The following is a 19,900-nucleotide window of genomic DNA, read 5'->3' on the forward strand; positions in this document are numbered from 1 at the left end:
CAGGGGACCCGGGTTCGATCCCTGGTCAGGGAGCTAAGATCCCACATGCTGCACAACATTGGCCAAAACAAACAAAACCCCACAAAACAAACAAAAAAATCCCCAGTTTCTCAAGATAACAGTTATTGACTTTTCTTTCTACTATATACGTGGTTAGTGTATTGGTGAGGCTTTTTTTTTTTTTCCAGCTAGTTATCGGCCCTATCTAATGCGTTTTATGGTCCAAATCCTGATTTGGTGTGTTTGTTCAAGGTTGGCCAGGGACTAAATTTACTGAAACCCCTTCTCTTCAAAAGGAGTTGAAAGTTTGCAGTGGACACTTCTTAGAATGACAGCATGGCAGCTGTGGGATCATGTCTGTATTTATCCAGGTGTTCATTCAGAAGCAGGAGCCCCTTCACACTCATTGTGCTCTTCCTGGGACTTGTAGGAGGTGGTGAGATGATGGTTAATGATGTGGCCATGCAGACTTCTTTGCTAGAGATTGAACAGTCATCTGGAGACAGCTTCTCAGGAGCTGGTACAAATTGTTTTTTTTTTTTTGGCCTTGCCACACGGCATGTGGGATCTTAGTTCCCCGACCAAGGATTGAACCTGTGTCCTCTGCATCACTGCATTGGAAATGCCAAGTCTTAACCCCTGGACTGCCAGGGAAGTCCCAAATTGCTCTTTTAAAGATTGTGATGGAGTAGGGTTTTTTTTTTCTTCCAAGACTGGTTTCTCCTAAGAGAGGAGTCTTTTTTTCTGGTAGGTTTCTTGCATTTAATCCTAAAGACAGGTAATCATTAAGGACTCTGGAATTGTGTCTGGCTCCTGGTTAGCATTCACTGGATGTTGAGTGGATTCAGGAGCCTGGGGAGGGAATGCTGGGAGTGCTGTTGACTCAGAAAAGGCCATGGGTGGAAGGCACTGTGAATTGTCCATGTCAGTGGTTTCTTGACACTGGCTGTATATTAGAACCACCTGGGCAACTTAAAATCCTTGCCCCAGCCCACACCCAGACATCCAAATGTTTAAAAGCCTCCATGGTTGATTCTGATGTATAGCCGGAGCTGAGGACTGCTCAAGGTAGAATTTCTGAGGCTCTTGTTTGCTAGCCATTTAGGACATGTAAGAGAGTAAAAATGAGTGGCTTCAGGAAATTATGAATGAATTGCATTAGTCCCTTGTTGAAACTGAAGTGATAATTCTTTAGAATCTCTGCGTCTTTTTACAGTATTCCCTTTTGAATGTAGCACATCTTAGGACACAAATCAATTTGGTTTCTAAGGAGACTTTAGTGCTCTGTATCAAACAAAAAACTCCAGCTATTTCTCCTATGTGATCCCTGTGTATGACCACTGTTATTTTTATCCTGTTTTCAGCAACACTAATTGACAACAGAACTTTGGTTATCCATAGCAAATGCTAATTGCTTCTTGGTAAGTCAGTTGAGTACGGCAGTAGACCTTAATTTTGGGGCAAGAAGAGGCTTCTGGATAAAATAACTTGGACTCTTAGTGAATGGTGCTTTAATTGATGTTGTCAAATCACTGAGATTTATAGTAAGATCCCTATTCTAGAGGAATTATTTTTCATCTTCTTTGGGATGGAAATTTAATTGAGAGCGGTTTCAGCCACTGAAGAATGGATATGACTCAGATACACATAAAATTGTGCTTGCAATTTTAAGGGATTTACAGGTCATCTAATAGAACTGACAGTATAAATCTCTGTCCTGGAGGAGAAGTCCACGAGGACTCATGAGAATACCACATGTGTACCACTGAGACCTGTGGTAATTCAACTCCTGTAACTCTAGACCATGGTGTCATCTGGTCAAATCAGCTGACATGATTCTGCATCTTCTCCCTTAGGATGAAGACCCTGAGACTAGTTGGATTCTCCTTAATGAAGATGACTTGGTTATCCTTCTATCACAGTTCCCATTTCATGAACTCTTCCAGCATCTCCTTGGGTTTAAAACAAAAGGTAGACTAATTCGTTTTGTCATATGTAAAATGTGGTAGGGACAAGCTCAAACACAGGAACTTAGCATCAAGTCCTGTCTCGTGCAGGCTCCTGATTCGGGTTCCCCGTGCCTGGCTGTACTATACAGAGATGATTACATCACCGTGCTGAGGCTTCCTTCCTTTCTCTTGTGATTGTTGTTTCCTCCCTGGTGCTTACATGCATAAGGTTGACCAGCTTGCACATAGCCCAGCTTTAATAAATGGTTTTAATTTTGCACTTTGTCTCAAGTTTCCCATTTTATATTGACATAGGAGCCAGAGCAATGGGGATTCTCTATCTTGGCTTTCTTTCCTCATTAATATACTGACATCCACATCTTTCAGTGTTTTTCCATAGTAATTATAATTTTTTTTCCTTTTCTTTGATTAATTTCCAGGTGATTATTTACCTGAAACAACAATACCTCAAGAGATGATGAAAATTTTTGCCTTTGCTAACTCCTTAGTGGAACTTCTGGCTGTGGGGTTAGAAACCTTCAATAGAGCACGCTATAGGCAGTTTGTCAAGCGAATTGGTTATATGATCAGGTAATACTGCTCTTGGTTCGTCTGTTTCTGTTAACTTTCACCCTGGTCAGTCACAGACACTGTATAATTGGGATGATGGGCATTTGCAGTGGTATAGTTCAGGTCTTATTTCTCATAAAAGTAATTTTTTTTCTTCACCGTCTACCTCTTGGGAATTTTAAATAAATACTTCCAGTCAGAATATTTGGTTAATTATCTCAAATCTCAAACTGGTTTGCTAGACAGTTGTTCTTGGAGTCAAGATCCTCAGAGCAGCTGCTGGGTTGAACTTGGCCAGAGAGAAGGGGTCAAGGAGAGGTCAAAGAAAATACAGGGTCTTTCCCCTTCCTTTACTCTCTTCTGTCTCCTAGCTTTTGCCTGGGAATTGTCGTGTAGCTGTGGAAAATTGGCAGTAGCTCTTTTGCATTATTATTTCTCTGTTTTCTCTCTTATTTACTGTAATTGTAATTTCTATAAAATACCATTTAAAGAAAATTGCAAAGATTTCATCAGTGGCCACTGTATTTGAATTGGGAAAGCATTATCATTTATTTGCATGAAAGGTAGGTTTATGTTTTTACTATCAAATATGAGTAAATTCTGAGAAATGCACTGCTTTTCATTGAATTAATTTTGTATCCTCTTTTCTGTATCATCAATTTTTCTGTCTTTACAGTGTATATAAATACACTGCTATTTCTTCCAACCTCCCTTACCTTGAAAGAAAACTTCCATAAAACTGTAAAACTTCTTCCACTCCCATACTTTTGTTTCCAAAACGTAATTGACTTTAATTATTTTAGATACGTATCCTTCAACTTCATAAAGCCAGGTAAATGATATAGGATGCGTTGAAGTTCTTGAAGTCTCCACAGTCAGGCTTTCGCCCCCAACACTACCCAAATAGCTCTGAAGAATGAAGGTTGCTAATGAACTTTGTGCTACTAACTAATCCAATGGCCACCTCTCAGTCTTCATCTTGCTTTACCTGTTACACAGTTCACACAGCAGCCTTTGTCATGATTGGTCACTTTTCCTTAAAGCATTTTCTTTGCTTGACTTCCAGGATACCATGTTCTCCTGGTTTCTCCTCGGTTTCACTGGCTGTTCATTTTCTGCCTCCTTGGTTGTTTCATTCTCACCTCCCAGACTTCTTAATGTTGGATGCCTCAGGGCTTCATCCCTGGACCTCTTTATCCAAACTTGTTTCTTGGGATTCCATCTATTCTAATGTCTTTAAATATCATCTAAATACAGTTAAAATTCCTAGTTCTATTTCCAGCCTATACCTTTCTTGTAAGCTTGTATATCCAGCTGCCCACTCGGCACCTCCACTTGGATGACTCACGATCATCATTATAGTTTAATAATCCCCAACTGGGCCCTCTTTCCCCACCTCTCAAACTGCTCCTCTCACAGTCTTGTCAGTCTCAGTAAGTGGCAACTTTATCCTTCCAGTTGCTCGGGCCGGAGCATTGGTATCATCCCTGGCTTTTCTTTTTACACCCCTCACCCAACCTGATGGTCAATTCTGTCATCTCTACCTTCAAAACACCATCTTTCATCAAACCTAAGGTATATTTTGTGCACCACTAAGAAGGAAAAAATGCTGCCAAATAATGGCATGTCATCAGTTTTAATGACATTCCAGTTGTAGAGATTAAAGCATGAAAGGTGTGCATCCTTTGAGTCAATGAAACCTGCTATTTCTAGAATCCAGCCTCTTCTCACCATGTTCACTGCTACCACCATAGTTCATCTTTAGTTATTTCTCACCAATTAGCACAACAGCCACCTGACTTGTTTTCCTGCTTTTGCCCTTGCTCCCTTGTGCACCCCACCCTCAGCTTATTCTCAGAACAGCTGCCAGTGTTTCTTGTAAATCACTCCTCTGCTCACACCCTGCTGCTCCCAGGCTCATTCCGAGTAGAAGCCAGAGTGTTCACAGTGGCGTACAGGACCCTTCATGGTCTGCTTTCCTGTCACGTTTTCGATTTCCTCTCCAGCCATTCTCTCCCTCACTTACTTTGCATTAGCACGTAGGCTGCCTTGCTGTTCCTCCAACATACCGACCACCCCTTGGAGCCTTCGCACTGGTTGCTTCTTCTGCCTGGATGCTCTTCCCTCAGGTAGTCCTGAGACTGCGTCCAGTCTTTACTCACATGTCCCTCTTCAGTGAGGCCCCTCCTCCCCCACACTCCAGAGAAACTTCATTTCCCTCTCCTACTGATTTTTCTCAGTGTCATTTATAACCATGTGACAGACTGCATATTTTACTTTATTTGGTTTATTGTCTGTTTGCCCTCCACTAAATGTAAGCTCCATGAGGGCAGGGTTTTTTCCCTCCATTGCATCTTCTTTAGAGCCTAGAAGGTAGTGAGTGCTCAATAAATACGTGTTGAATAAAGTAATGCTGCAAATGTAATGTAAAGATGCTGGTGTTGAGTGCCTTCATGCAAAGTGCTGCATTGTCTTTCCTCACGCTCAGGATGATCCTTGGTTATGTGAGTGACCACTGGGCCCAGTATGTGAGCCACAACCAAGGCTCAGGATTGGCCCTGCAGCCCTACTCCGTGGAGAAACTACAGGTTGAGTTTGATGAGCTCTTTTTGAGAGCTGTACTACATGTGCTGAAAGCCAAAAGGTAAGAAGTATGATGATAATTGTTGAGAAATAGCTCCCTGGCTAGTAAGAAAGATTGGAGTGAAAGTCATTGACTGAAGTAGAACTCTTACAATAGTGTCAACGTATTTCATCTATTTCTTATCTTGGCTTAATTCTTGGGCTTTAGTTTCCTTTTGTGTAGTATTGCCTGAAATGATCTCTCTTTCAGGTTTCTTTCAGTTTCTCCTGAACTTTTGAGGTAACTTTGACCAGGGGATGAATTGTATTTCATGCCCAACTCTAGTGCCCCCAGTGAGGCAGAGTAGGCACTCAGTACATTGTGCAAGTTGTCTTACTCTGTGGGTATTAAGGTCTAGGACTATCTTGGGTCCGGGTCCCCTGTCTTGGCTGTGTTCTGATCATGCCGTCTTTGCTGCTGCTTACAGCCTAGGATACATTTGAGGCAGAGGTGGGGGCATGGCAGCTCATCCTGCACTATCTTCCCTGAGCTCCTGGCCAAGTGTGGGAGCAGGTTCTGCTGCAGCACTGTGCCCTCTGAGAGGAGATGAGTGGCCTCCCGCCCCACCCGGCTCCACCCATGAACTGCTGCCCACCCCCCACCCCCCACTTCCTGCTGCCTTCTGAGCTGTTGACACTTTTGCCATGGGCCTCATAGTCTCAGCCCCTTATTTTTATTTATTTTTTTGCATCTTTAATATATCTTTATCAGAGTATGATTGCTTCACGGTACTGTGTTAGTTTCTGTTGTACACCAGAGTGAATCAGCCATATGCATACACATGTCCCCATATCCCCTCCCTCTTGAGCCTCCCTCCCATCCTCCCTATCCACCCCTCTAGGTCATCGCAAAGCACGGAGCCGATCTCCCTGTGCTATGCGGCTGCTTCCCACCAGCCAACTATTTTACATTTAGTAGTGTATATATGTCGATGCTACTCTCACTTCGCCCCAGCTTCGCCCTCCCACCCCATGTCCTCATGTCCATTCTCTATGTCCACCTCTTTATTCCTGCCCTGCAACTAGGTTCATCAGTACCATTTTTTTTTTTTTTTTAGATTCCATATATTTGCGTTAGCATACGGTATTTGTTTTTCTCTTTCTGACTTACTGCACTCTGTATGACAGTCTCTAGGTCCATCCACCTCACTACAAATAGCTCAATTTCATTTTTCCTTATGGCTGAGTAATATTCCATTATATATATGTGCCACATCTTCTTTATCCATTCATCTGTTGATGGACACTTAGGTTGCTTCCATGTCCTGGCTATTGTAAATAGAGCTGCAATGAACATTGTGGTACATGTCTTTTGAATTATGGTTTTCTCAGGGTATATGCCCAGTAGTGGGACTGCTGGGTCATATGGTAGTTCTATTTTTAGTTTTTTAAGGAACCTCCATACTGTTCTCCATAGTGGCTGTATCAATTTACATTCCCACCCACAGTGCAGGGCGGTTCCCTTTTCACCACACCCTTTCCAGCATTTATTGTTTCTAGATTTTTTGATACTGGCCATTTTGATTGACGTGAGCTGATACCTCATTGTAGTTTTGATTTGCATTTCTCTAATAATTAGTTAATTAATTAATAATAATTATTTCTCTAATAATTAATTTTTCATGTGCCTCTTGGCCATCTGTATATCTTCTTTGGTGAAATGTCTATTTAGGTCTTCCGCCCATTTTTTAACTGGATTGTTTGTTTTTTGATACTGAGCTCCATGAGCTGTTGGTATATTTTGGAGATTAACCCTTTGTTGTTTCACTTGCAGATATTTTCTCCCATTCTGAGGGTTGTCTTTTTGTTTTGTTTATGGTTTCCTTTGCTGTGCAAAAGCTTTTAAGTTTCATTAAGTCCCATTTGTTTATTTTCGTTTTTATTTCCGTTACTCTAGGAGGTGGGTCAAAAAGGATCTTGCTGTGGTTTATGTCAAAGAGTGTTTTTCCTATGTTTTCCCCTAAGAGTTTTATAGTGTCTGGTCTTACATTTAGGTCTTTCATCCATTTGAAGTTTATTTTTGTGTATGGTGTTAGGTAGTATTCTAATTTCATTCTTTTACATGTAGCTGTCCAGTTTTCCCAGCACCACTTATTGAAGAGGCTGTCTTTTTTCCATTGTATGTTCTTGCCTCCTTTGTCATAAATTAGGTGACCATATGTGCGTGGGTTTATCTCTGAGCTTTCTATCCTGTACCATTGGTCTATATTTCTGTTTTTGTGCCAGTACCATATTGTCTTGATTACGGTAGCTTTGTGGTATAGTTTGAAGTCCTCCAGCTCTGTTTTTCGTTCTCAAGATTGCTTTGGCTATTTGGGATCTTTTGTGTTTCCATACGAATTGTAAAAGTTTTAGTTTTAATCCTGTGAAGAATGCCATTGGTAGTTTGATAGAGATTGCATTGAATCTGTAGATTGCTTTAGGTAGTATAGTCATTTTCACACAAAAGACTTGTACTCAGAAAACTATAAAACACTGATGAAAGAAATCAAAGATGACCTAAACAGATGGAAAAATATACCATGTTCTTGGATTGGAAGAATCAGCCCCTTATTTATGTGTGTTATGTAGTGGGTTTGAGTACTGGTCTGCCAAGACTGTTACTTTGGGCAAGTCACTTAATATTTGTGGTCTCACTTTGTTCATCTATAAAGTGGAGATGATGATGGCGATCCTACCCATAGACCTCATGGGTATAAGGATGAAATGCAATCATATGTGGAAAGACTTTTTAAACCATAAAGGATTTCTCAAATGTAGGTGGTAGTTGTTTTTGTGTAGTTTCAGATGAGGAACAGAAAAACTGCTGATTTAGAGAAAGGTCAGGACTCTAAGTCTTAAAACTATTCTTAGGCACTCAGAAGGTGTGGGTCTAAGATAAAGAGAACTTGGGCTTAGAAATTTATCTTTAGATTATTCTTGTCCATAATTTGGTGGTCTCACAAGGTGTACCAAATCCTGTGCCAGGGGGTCAACGCAGTAGCACCTGCTCACTGAAGCTTGCCTGGTGCTCGGGAAAAGTCTTGCATCTCTGATCTCCTGTCACCCAATCTTGTGTTTGTTTAGATGAGAGGCAAAGCTTTTGTAGAGGAAATTCTCTGGTTCCTTACTAGGTCCTATACGCTGAGTTGTGAGCCCCTCCTGCAGTATTATATATGTAATTCACACAAATAATTGTTTTAAATTTGAAAATGCTGAGAGCTATTGTTTTTGAGTATAGTTTATTTTAGAAATACATCATATGAGAACCAGGTATTTAAAGCCATGAAATTTAAATTTATTTGGCACTCCAGTGGAAATTTCTGACAGTAGCTATACCCCCAAGCTAAAGCAAAACAAACCCAAACCAAAAGATAGACAACAAAGACCTGAGCCAGACTTACTTCATGTCTGCCATATAGGAAATTTTGTAGCTGGAAATATTTACTGTGTTATGACATTACTTTTAAGGCCTCATTATTTTGGGATCCTTTATACAAGAACATCAAGTCCCATGTGAGGTGTTGGGATAATTATTTAATAAGACAGACGCCTGACCCACTTGAACTTAGAGAATTTTCTTTAACTCTGGCTCAGTTATCTAGCTGTTGCTTTTCAGAGTCGAGGTCAGTGGTGGTTTGGACCACTAGTGGCCTGGTGGGCCGCAGACATGGGTTAAGCATGCACTATTTAATTTTTTTCCTAAATAAACATTATTTATAATTGGTTGAATTATAGTTTTGCCCAAAATACAGCAACAGTTTTGAGTACCTCCCTGTTTTCCTTTTTTATATTTTTTTACTGAGATAAAATTCATATAACAAAATATTATTAAGCATTTATTAAGTATTGATTGTTTTTGAGATACTGGTTTAGGTACTGGATAATGAAAAAAAAGATTCAGGGTTACACACTGGTTTATGCAAAGACTTGGTTTCTGCTCTCAAATTGCTGTACACTAGTATGTGTACATAAATTACACATTTATGTTTCTCAATGTGTGGTTTAAGGACGACTTGAGTCTGAGTCATCTGGGGTGACTAAAAAAGTACAGATTGGGCTTCCCTGGTGGCGCAGTGGTTGAGAGTCCGCCTGCCGATGCAGGGGACACGGTTCGTGCCCCGGTCCGGGAAGATCCCACATGCCGCGGAGCGGCTGGGCCCATGAGCCGTGGCTGCTGAGCCTGCGGGTCCGGAGCCTGTGCTCCGCAATGGGAGAGGCCACAACAGTGAGAGGCCCGTGTACCGCAAAAAAAAAAAAAAAAAAAAAAGTACAGATTCTTGGGCCCCAGCTGTGACCTGCAAACTCAGAATCTCTTAGGTGGGCCTTAGGATTCTGCATTTTCCACAAAGTCTCAGGGGATTTTTCTGCCCACTGTGGTGTGAGAAACACTGATAAAAGGGTAATGCCATAGTCAAGTATGGTTAGAATTTCATAATAGTGCTGAGGAGGGCATCACGGGAGGGCTTCACAAATGGAGGGGTGGCAGCTTGGAGTTGGGAAGTTCTCTCCAGGCTTGTCCAGGAGTGGTCTATATGAATGCAGAGAGGGCTGTGGTTGGGAATATGGGTCTGAGCTATTTTGTGGAAGCCTTTGAACTTGGAGCTTGAAGGAGTTTGAACTTCATTTGGTGATGAGTGAGGAGTCATGGAGGGCTTTTGATTCCCCTTCTCTCCCCAGCCCCCAGCTGCACGTGTCTCTGTGTGTACACATATACCTCTGCGCATGCTCGGACACATACATACATCCAGTCTAAGCAGGCTCTCTGTTGCTCGGATGTTAAAAGGATCTTTGGTTCAACACCCAATTCTGCCTCTTATTATCCTCTGTGTTCTAGTAGCCTCAAGTGTAAATTGGGGATAATGTCAGTAATAGTGCTTGCCTTGGTTATAGTGAGGATGGAATGAGCTGATAAATAGATGATGTGGTGATAGAACAGTGCCTGGCATAGACTAAGCACTTTATGTGTATTTGCTGTTATTGTTATCCATTCTCTAGGTGTTTATGATTGAAGCATGGTAGAAAAATTGCTGTAGTGTGATTTAAGAATTTAAGAATTTTTTTGTCTACGTTCTCAGTATGGTGAAGTTGACTGATACATAAAATTATTCCTGCTTTTCTGAAAACATGCAGACTTGGCATTTGGCTGTTTATGTCGGAAATGCCCTTCGGGACACTGTCTGTTCAGATGCTCTGGAAGCTCTTCTACCTCATGCACCAGGTGGGGAGCGGGAATCTGGAAAAGCTCTGTACTGCCCTCCTGCCTGCCGAGTGTAAGAAGCGCCTCCAAGGTACAGCCAAAATATGCAGCATCCACCTTTCCTACCTTGTGTGCCTTTTCTCTTCATGGCTTTATTCTTTTTGCTTTTAGAAGGACTGAGAGAGAATGTTTTACTCTGTACTCATGTGTAATCATTTTGAAATTTAAGACTGCTCTGTCGTTTGACTTACTAGAATGGTGGTTCCAATTTCCATTATTCTTCAAATGCTCTGGATAGTAAATTCTATTATAAACCCAGTTTGGGGATAGGAAATGAAAATTGGGTTGGTAAATGCCCCATGGAGTTATTTTGAAAATACTGGAAATTTGATGAACTACCTTTGATTTCTCAAATGTGTAAACATATGAAAGGAATTGTTGGCTTGTTGCCTTCTTTCTGTGAAAAGTTCCATTGGGAATATATTTTTTAAACAGACTATTTTCTTCCCTCTACACAACTTTGCCTTTGCAGCATTTAGTTTTCTGTCATATATGGCAAAGCTGATAATCAAGCCTGCCCTCTGAGGAATAGGCAAAACATAGATATTGTTAATCATATTCATCAGTATTTCAGTCATGATTATAGCTAATATCTTGCCCTGAATTTCCATTTATAAGCAAGTATTTTTTGTGTGGAATGCCATGTTGGTACTGAGTAGTTTGCTAGTCTTTGCAGTTTTCATTAATAGGGCTGTCATTCATTTGGCTGACAGTTACCAAGTAGGTTTAAGTGTGCTGTTGAGGATGTCTTGCCTAGTGATAGTAGCAGTGCTTTGCAGTTGACAAAGCACTTCACCAGTCACATAGCATCTGATAAGTAAACTTTTGAGACAGATGAGGAAACAGAAGCTTGTTAAATATTCCTGAGGCAACATTATATTAGAGTTGGAATGTCATCTGGCCCAGCCTTCTTCCTGATGCCTATAGAAATCCATTCTGGAACAAAGATGTTTGGTATCTTTAAATATTTCTTAATGTCTTTTAATTTTATATCTTCTTTCTCTCTGGAGGAGTAATTAAAGTGATATATGTTTATTCTCTCCCCACTTTAATTTTCTTGAACTTATAGACCCAGAACATTTTGTGAACTTTGAGAAGTGTCTTTCTTCCATGAATAGCTCAGAAGAGATTTGCCTTCTAACTACTTTTGCTCAGATGGCTCAGGCCAGAAGAACCAATGTGGATGAAGACTTCATAAAAATTATTGTTCTGGAGATATATGAGGTTAGAATATTAAGTTTTAGAAATCAGCTAAAAACATTTTCTTTTGGATTGTCCATCCAGTGATTCTTTTGTGATTGCTTTAAAAAAAATGTGACAATCTTGTATTGTCTGCACTTGTGGAAGGAGATCATCTCTAAGGAGTACCGAAAATGTGAATCACACCCATTCCATTTCCCCCTGCTATCTCTTGTCATTTGATGTATGAGTTTTGGTAAGGAATAGACAGTCTGGCACTGCCTGACATTTGTAGTTTCTATACTTTTCTCTCCACCTGCCCCGGACCTGCCCCCCTCATTTCTACTCCTCTGACCCTGTGAGGAACATGGAAACCTGGCTTCCCAGCCAATTTAAATGAGATGATGGAAATAGTACTGAACCTAGAGTTAAACGATCTGGCTTTGTTTTAGCTCTGCTGCTCATTGTCTGTCTCACATCATGAAAGACGCCTTACCTCTCTGGGCTTCAGTTTCTTCATCTGTAAAATGATAGGCTGGGATGAGATCCTCGCTTTCTTCACTTTTCCGCTGAGCCATCCCTAACGGTGGAAGAGAGTGAACTTTGGACCCCATGAGTTGAGGGACATAACTCACATGGTTACCAAAACATTATTTGGAGTTTTATATATATATATTTTTAAATACACATTTTCACTGTAGGCTGTCATTTATCTGTTTATCTTCGTAAAAAAATTTCCTCCCAATTTAAGTAAAATTATGTTTGAAGATTTATTATCATCCCCCTCAATACTCCAGTTTGAGAATGACAGAACTGGGTAATCTAAAGTTCTTTACCAGGATCAGATATCCTATTAAGCTGTTCCTATTCTTGTACTTTGTAACCATGCATGAGAGTAAGGCCTAGATGGATCTGGAATTCCAAACTATCTTCATTGTCTGTAAAAGTTGAGAGGAGGATGTATATTTTCACGTATGTTGAATGGTGTTCTCAAGATCCATTGCTAAAGTAATATTTATGCTCTTGAGTGATATTTCAAGTGTCTTGACCAGTCCTCACAGTAAAAACTACATTCTGATCCTCTGTGTGTGTGTGTGCACACATATGTGAAATTGAAGCAATACTTAATCTTACTGTGATGCACTCTCTTATTTTTCTGTTCCCTTCCATTGTATTAAAAACAAAAACTGCTGGCCATTGGCATGATTGGATTGTAACCTGTAGTTTCGAACCCATTGTTTAAGAAGAGTTTGTAAACATTGATATTTTAGAAGCTCTTGTAATTGAGGATCTCACTTTTTTTTTTTTTTAGAGAGAGTAGATATTTCCATGAAATGCATTCTGATTTTCATCATGTTATTGGTTTCCTCAAATTTAGAAAAGTTTTAGTATGGAGGGATTACTTAATTGCTCTGAGGACTCTGGGAGTGCTTTCTGAATCCAGCACTTAAAGTCATTGTCGAACAGTTGCTTTTCCCCTCCATGCCCTCTTCCCCCACCTTCCAGGCAGTCTGCTCTCTGAAGTTGTGCTCTCTGAAGTTTTGACATCTTTTTGTACATGGTGTGAGCCAAGGCTTCATCTGAGATTCTTTCTACTTTACTTGAAAACCTCCTAAATAAAAGTATGGAAAGGTTTTTTAATTGATAAATTGGTATTAAAAATGCCATCTTCACCCCCTCCTCCTTTAGGTATCTTATGTCACCCTGTCCACCAGAGAAACTTTTTCGAAGGTTGGTCGAGAGCTTTTAGGGGCCATCACAGCTGTTCACCCTGAGATAATTTCTGTCCTTCTGGATAGAGTTCAAGACACCATTGACCAGGTTGGAATGGTAAGAACACTGATTTTGTTTGTTTTGTTTCCGTTTTTTTGGTTGTTTGTTCATTTAAACCCTAGAGTATTGGAGCAGTGGGAAAAATAGTAAGGTCGTTGGGATGACTGAGTCACACGGGCACAACAGGGTGAAGAAAACATTTATTGTGTCTCAGGTTCACTGTGCCTGCTTGGGGTTGGCCACTGCTTATAAAAAACTGTGGGTTGTTTCTCTTAATCTCCTCAAAGTGACTTTCCCACCTCCTTCAGTAACAGGTTTGTACTTGAAGTATAGCTTATAATTAATTCATAGTTTTTATTTCATAATTTTGTTTTGCCTTCATAATTCTTATGTTTTTTTCTTGGAAGAAACAACTCTGATTTAGAAAGAAGCCTTGCTTTAAATCAATCAAAAACAAAATTAGAAGTGATTTAAGTTGAGCTGGATGTATATCGTTTAGTTCTGTCATTTGTCACAATCCCTTTTGTAATCTTTGTGTAGTTTTTAAAAACAGCTTTATTGTGATATAATTCACATACCATACAATTCATCTCTTTAAAGTATACAAGTGAGTGGTTTTTAGTATATTCACATATATGTGTAACTATCACCACAGTTATTTTTAGAACATTTTCATCACCTTAGAAAGAAACCACATACCATTTAGCTGTCAGACTTCCATCCCTTCCAGCCCTGAGCAACCACAGTCTACTTTGTCTCTATAGATTTACCTATTCTGGACATTTTATATAAATGGAATCACAAAATATGTGGTCATTTGTGACTGGCTTCTTTCACTTAGCATAATGTTTTCCAGGTTCATCCACGGCCAAATAGTACTGTATGAGTGTATCATTTTAAAAAACATACATTTACCGAAGATTTTCTTCATCATCTATAATAAGGCTGTAATGAATGAATTTTTCTGACGGCAGGTGGTCATGTGTCATAACTTCAGGAGGAAAGTTTGAAGTTATAGTGTCTTTCTCTGGGCTTATGTTTGCACAGGGCCTTTCCATCTTATAGTCACTGCATCATCCCTGTAGGATAGATGACGGATAACTACTAATACTTCATCACATTCATGAGTGAGCAGATTCAGTGACAGATTGGTTTATGAGACATATTTTTTTCTAAATGAAGAATACATGATATATAATGCTTTACTTGGCAAAGTATATATATATTTTTGCATTAAAAGAAATTTAATTGTGGTAAATTATACACAACATGAAACACACGGTATTAACCATTTTTCAGTTAAATGACATTAAGTACACTCACATTGTTTTGTTACCTACCATCACCACCATCCATCCACAGAACTCTTTCATCTTGTAAAACTGAAGCTCTGTACCCATTAAAAACTAACTCCCCATTCCCTCCCAGCTCCTGGCAGCCAGTACTCTACTTTCTGTCTCTTTGAGTTTGACTACTCTAGGTACCTCATAGAAGCGGAATCATGCAGTATTTGTTCCTTTCTGTATGGCTTATTTCACTTAGTATTATGACCTCAAGGTTCATGCATGTTATAACATGTGTCAGAATTTCTTCCCTTTTTAAGCCTGAATAATATTCTATTGTATGTATATACCACATTTTGTTTATCCATTCATCTACTGATGGAACTTGGGTTGCTTCTATCTTTTCCCTATTTGAATTATGCTGCAATGAACATGAGTGTACAAATGTCTCTTTGAGACTCTGCTTTAAATTCTTTTGGGTATGTACTCAGAAGTAGAATTGCTGGTTCATATGTTAATTCTATTTTTAATTTTTTGAGGAAACACCATACTGTTTTCCATAGCAGCGGTACATGGTACTTTTTCTATTTAAGTAAACATTGTATCCCACTGGGATACAATTATATTGAGGTGAAGGGGTTTTCATTTGCAAACAGCAAGTTTTTGGTTGCTCCTTTTTTAGTGATCATCTAATGGAATGATTTCCAAAGAAGTCTACAGTGGGTCATATGATTCTTTCAGTTTGATTGAGTTCATGACCTTTTTCTGACAAGTGTTTTTCTGGGTTTGGCCACACTTACATTTTTAATTAGGTTATAATACTTTTAGTAATAAATTGTGCCCAGAAATATTCTTAACAGTGAGTGTACAAATTAGAACCATAATGTTTTTTAGAGCACATCTTTTAAAAGATGCCCCCACTCTCTGTTTAAATATATGGTTCCTTTGTGTTCTGTGAACTTGCTGACATTTTTGGAGGAACTTATTCAAGCCCCCTTGCCTTCAGATGAACAAGATGGCTTTGAATATTTTTGCTTTGACCTTGGGCTAGTCTGAAATCAGTTCCTAGCTCCAGAGCCTGGGAATGAGCTGTGGCTGTGGACCTAAATATTCATTGACACACCTGGGGTGTGTCTGAAGGTAACTTTTTCTGGAGGCCCAGCAGGAGAGGAACAATCCTTTGTGCTATATGTAGATGTGTGGGTATTGCTCTGGGTTAGGAATAGTTGTTGATAAGGACCAAGCCTTTGGGGACATCTCAAAGGAAAGAACTCAGATAAGTTTTGATGACAACCTGCAAATGGATAACATATTTTCCTATTGGTCTTTTTTATAATTTGAAACATGGGTTCACTTCAGAGGACATTCTGCTTTTGTTAGTGAAATTCATGCATCTTTCTAACATCCTCTTCAGGTAAAATTAGCGATCTTCTGACTTTCAGTGAAAGCATAAATATATTTTAAAATACACTCTTTAAATTCTGTTTTGTTGGGAATTCTTATTAGGATTCTTTCTTTTTAATCATTTCTTTTTTTGCCTTATTGAATGCACTAGGCTTTTCATTACAGTATGGAATAGAGTTAGTAAAAGTGGACATCCTTGTCTTGTTCTTTATCATAGTAGAAAGGGTTCCAAAGTTCACCATTAAGTATAATGCTAGCTGTAGGTTTTTCATTTATACTCTCTGGTAGGCTGAGAAATTTCTACTTCCAGTTTGCTGAATTTTTTTTTTTTCATGAATGGGTATTTACTTGTTTTTTCTTCATCCATTGAGGTGGTCATATGATTTTTATCCTTTTTTCTGTTAATGTGGTGAATTACATTGACTGGTTTTCACATGTTGAACCATCATTGTTTCCTGAAATAAAAACCACTTGATCATGATATATTATTCTTTTTATGTATTGTTAGGTTCAATTTGATAATATTTTTTCTTGAGGGTTTTTGTATATATATTCATGACAGATATTGATCTGTAATTTTATTTTCTTGTTATATCTTTGTTAGGTTTTGGATTTAGGGTCATGTTGGCCTTGTAACATGAGTTGGGAAGCATTTCCTCCTCTTCTGTTTTTGAAAGAATTTTTGTAAGATTGCTATAATTCTTCCTTGAATGTTTGATAGAGTTTACCAGTGAAAACATATGGGCCTAGGGTTTTCTTTGTGTTTTGATAACGAATTCAAAATTTTAAACAGATACAGATTTTTATTTTTTTCTGAGTCAGTTGGTTAAGTTATGTTTTTTTTTTTAAAAACATCTTTATTGGAGTATAATTGCCTTACAATGGTGTGTTAGTTTCTGCTTTATAACAAAGTGAATCAGCTATACATATACATATATTTATGTTTTTAAAGGGATTTTTGCATTTCATCTAACTAGTTGAATTTACTGGCAAAGAGTTTTTGTAATGTTCCCTTTTTAATGTCCCTGAGATCTTTCTTGGTAGCTTCACTTTTATTCTTGATGTGTAGATATATGCTATACCGTTATTTATTTATTTTTTTTGCGGTACGCGGGCCTTTCACTGTTGTGGCCTCTCCCGTTGCGGAGCACAGGCTCCGGACGCGCAGGCTCAGCGGCCATGGCTCACGGGCCCAGCCGCTCTGCGGCATGTGGGATAGTCCCAGACCGGGGCACGAACCCGTATCCCCTGCGTCGGCAGGCAGACTCAACCACTGCGCCATCAGGGAAGCCCCTATACCATTATTTTGTGTAGCTGGGGATAGTTGGTTTTCTGGACAGATCTCATTGCTATACTCATTGTTCTAGTACCATTATTTTGTTCTTTTTGTCAGATGCTTACAGGCTAAAGAAGTATTTTTCTATTTGTTAGATTGCTAGTTTACCATTTTATTCAGCATATTCAAGACCTTTATTAACAAATCCTTCTGAAAATTTAGCTAACTGCACACACACACTACACATGCAAAGGAAAGAAAGGATCTTTTTAAAATGCATTCGTTCTACTCGTCTTTCAAATTTTTTTTCCCGTTCTTTCAAATTTTGTTTTGCCTCCAATTTGGAGTAGTGCAGGAACCTAAAAAATGCTTGGTTATATGTTCTAGAGCTGAATTGTCCAATACAGTAACCACCAAGCATATGTGACTATAGACCCTTGTAATGTGGCTCATCCAAATTATGATGTGCTGGAAGTGTAAAATACTCACTGGGTTTCCAAGGCTTAGTATGAACAAGAATAATGTATCTCAGTAATCTTTTGTGATGACTACATGTTGGAATACTGTTTTGGACATACTGGATTGAATGATATATATTGTTAAAATTAATTTTACCTGTTTCTTTTGACTTTTAAAAATGGCTATTAGAAAAATAAAAATTACATGTGTGGCTTGCATTAGATTTCCATTGGACAGCATTATTCTAGACATTATTTATGAACTGCTCTTCTGATTAGTCTTACTTAAACCAAACTGTATTAAGTGAACCCAGATTTATCTTAATTTGCACATGGATATGTTATTTAAAAGTGGTGCTATGGACTTTTTGTACAGGATTTTAAAAAGCTTTTATTATATAATCTTTCAAATATATAAAAAGTAGAGAACAATATAATGAATTGCTATGTACCTCTCATCCAGTTTCAACAAATACCAACTCTTGGTTGATCTTGTTTATCTTTACCCCCATCCACTCCTTGTATCTTCTTCCTAGAATGCTTTTTTTCTCCTAGAATGCTTTGAAGCTAATAGAAATAATTTTTTAAATGATGTAGAAGAAATAATTATTTAAAGTGCTAAGTCTTTTTGTAAAATGAATGACTTTCCACTGATTTATCATGACTTTAAATTTGGATCTTACTATGGTGATTTTTTTTAATGGAAGTGTACCAGTTTACATACGAAAAAAAGCTTGACCTTTACAAAGGATTGCAAAATGTGCTTTTGGTGTATCATTAGTTTTAATATTCATTTGATTTGGTTGTTCATTTCACTGTCTAAAAAACAAAACCCCACTTCCTTTTGGAGAAAAATTTTGTAAGCACTTTAATGATATAGTATTGTAGTAATACAGGATTGTCCTTAAGTCTTGATTTTAATTATTATCATTTTCTTTTAAATAAGGTTTCTTTATACTTGTTTAAAGAACTACCTTTGTATCTTTGGCGACCTTCTGCCTCCGAGATAGCTGTGATTCGGGATTGGTTATTCAATTATAACCTGACAACGGTGAAGAATAAATTGGCCTGTGTTATTCTAGAAGGACTAAATTGGGGATTTGGTGAACAGGTATGTATTAAAACCGTTCCCTAGAGACTGGAGGGTCCACACACATCAGTTTCAAAGAAACATTTTCTCAAAACATTAACATTTTTGAGTATCATTTGCAAGGTCTGCAAATTCTTTTAGCTGCATCAGAGTTTAAGATCTTCTCTAATTAGTTCTGTTTTGCAGAGTGAGCATCCTGTAAGTGAAGATAAATTGCTCCACACTGAAAATTCTTCCCTTTTTCCTTGGATCATTTGTTTCTGTTGTTTTATTTCTGGATATTTACTGCAGTTCCTCCTAATTGCCACTCTTACCTCTGGTCCTTTTTCCTTGTACATTTTGTATTGTGTATCATTGTTAGACTTGTCTTCCGAAACACTGTGTACTGGTTAAGAGCCTGAGCTCTGAGCCAGCCTGCCTGGGTTCTGATCCCAGCTCTGCCACCTCCTGGCTGTGTGACCCTGAGCAAGCTTCCTGAACTCTCTAGGCCTCAGTTGCTCATTTGTAAGCATTCACATTAACAGGCTTACCTCAGAGGGCTGTTGTAAGGTTTCAGCAAGCTAGGACATGTAAAACATTGAGGACAGTTCTAGGCATATGTTAAGGTGTTAGTGGTGGTAGTTTTTGTTCATAATAGTTTATTGTTATTAAGAGTTTGCTACCTATCATATGTCTCCAAAGATGCAATATCAAGGCATTTTGACTGTTAAGATCTTTCTGCCTTCTTACCCTAGGCTTCTTGATCAAAATATTTAAACATTTTAAAGGGAAAATGGAAGAGAACTCAGCCCTCTCTAACTATCTGCCAGCTTTTGTTTTGAGCGAGTCATCTAGTCCTCTCAGGCGTCTTGTGTGCTTGGCGTGAACATGACCCCTGTTGTACAGATGAGGAAACTGAAACCAGGGAGCTTTTCCTCCAGGGTGTCCCTGACCACCTGGTCTGCTCATGGGCTCATCGGGGTCTTTTCTCACTCAAGTGCTGGTGGGTGAGAGCTGCAGGGGGCTCTTCTCCACCTTCGCCTTCTCTGGCTTGTGAACAGAAGCCCCAGCCCCCCTC

At 38.9% G+C, this 19,900-nt stretch overlaps 1 protein-coding gene across 1 annotated transcript in view; it reads left to right on the forward strand.

Moving 5' to 3' along the window:
- Positions 1–19,900, forward strand: part of EPG5 (ectopic P-granules 5 autophagy tethering factor) — a 124,579-nt gene that overhangs the window by 21,391 nt on the left and 83,288 nt on the right. Inside the window, exons 8-14 of the mRNA XM_065889424.1 lie at positions 1,857–1,971; positions 2,390–2,540; positions 5,008–5,163; positions 10,254–10,411; positions 11,450–11,604; positions 13,249–13,389; positions 18,700–18,864. Of these exons, the coding sequence (XP_065745496.1) occupies positions 1,857–1,971; positions 2,390–2,540; positions 5,008–5,163; positions 10,254–10,411; positions 11,450–11,604; positions 13,249–13,389; positions 18,700–18,864 (1,041 nt within the window). The remainder of the gene's footprint in view (positions 1–1,856; positions 1,972–2,389; positions 2,541–5,007; positions 5,164–10,253; positions 10,412–11,449; positions 11,605–13,248; positions 13,390–18,699; positions 18,865–19,900) is intronic.

Source organism: Phocoena phocoena, chromosome 13 (genome assembly GCF_963924675.1).
Source record: "Phocoena phocoena chromosome 13, mPhoPho1.1, whole genome shotgun sequence".
In the NCBI taxonomy this organism is placed as follows: domain Eukaryota; kingdom Metazoa; phylum Chordata; class Mammalia; order Artiodactyla; family Phocoenidae; genus Phocoena; species Phocoena phocoena.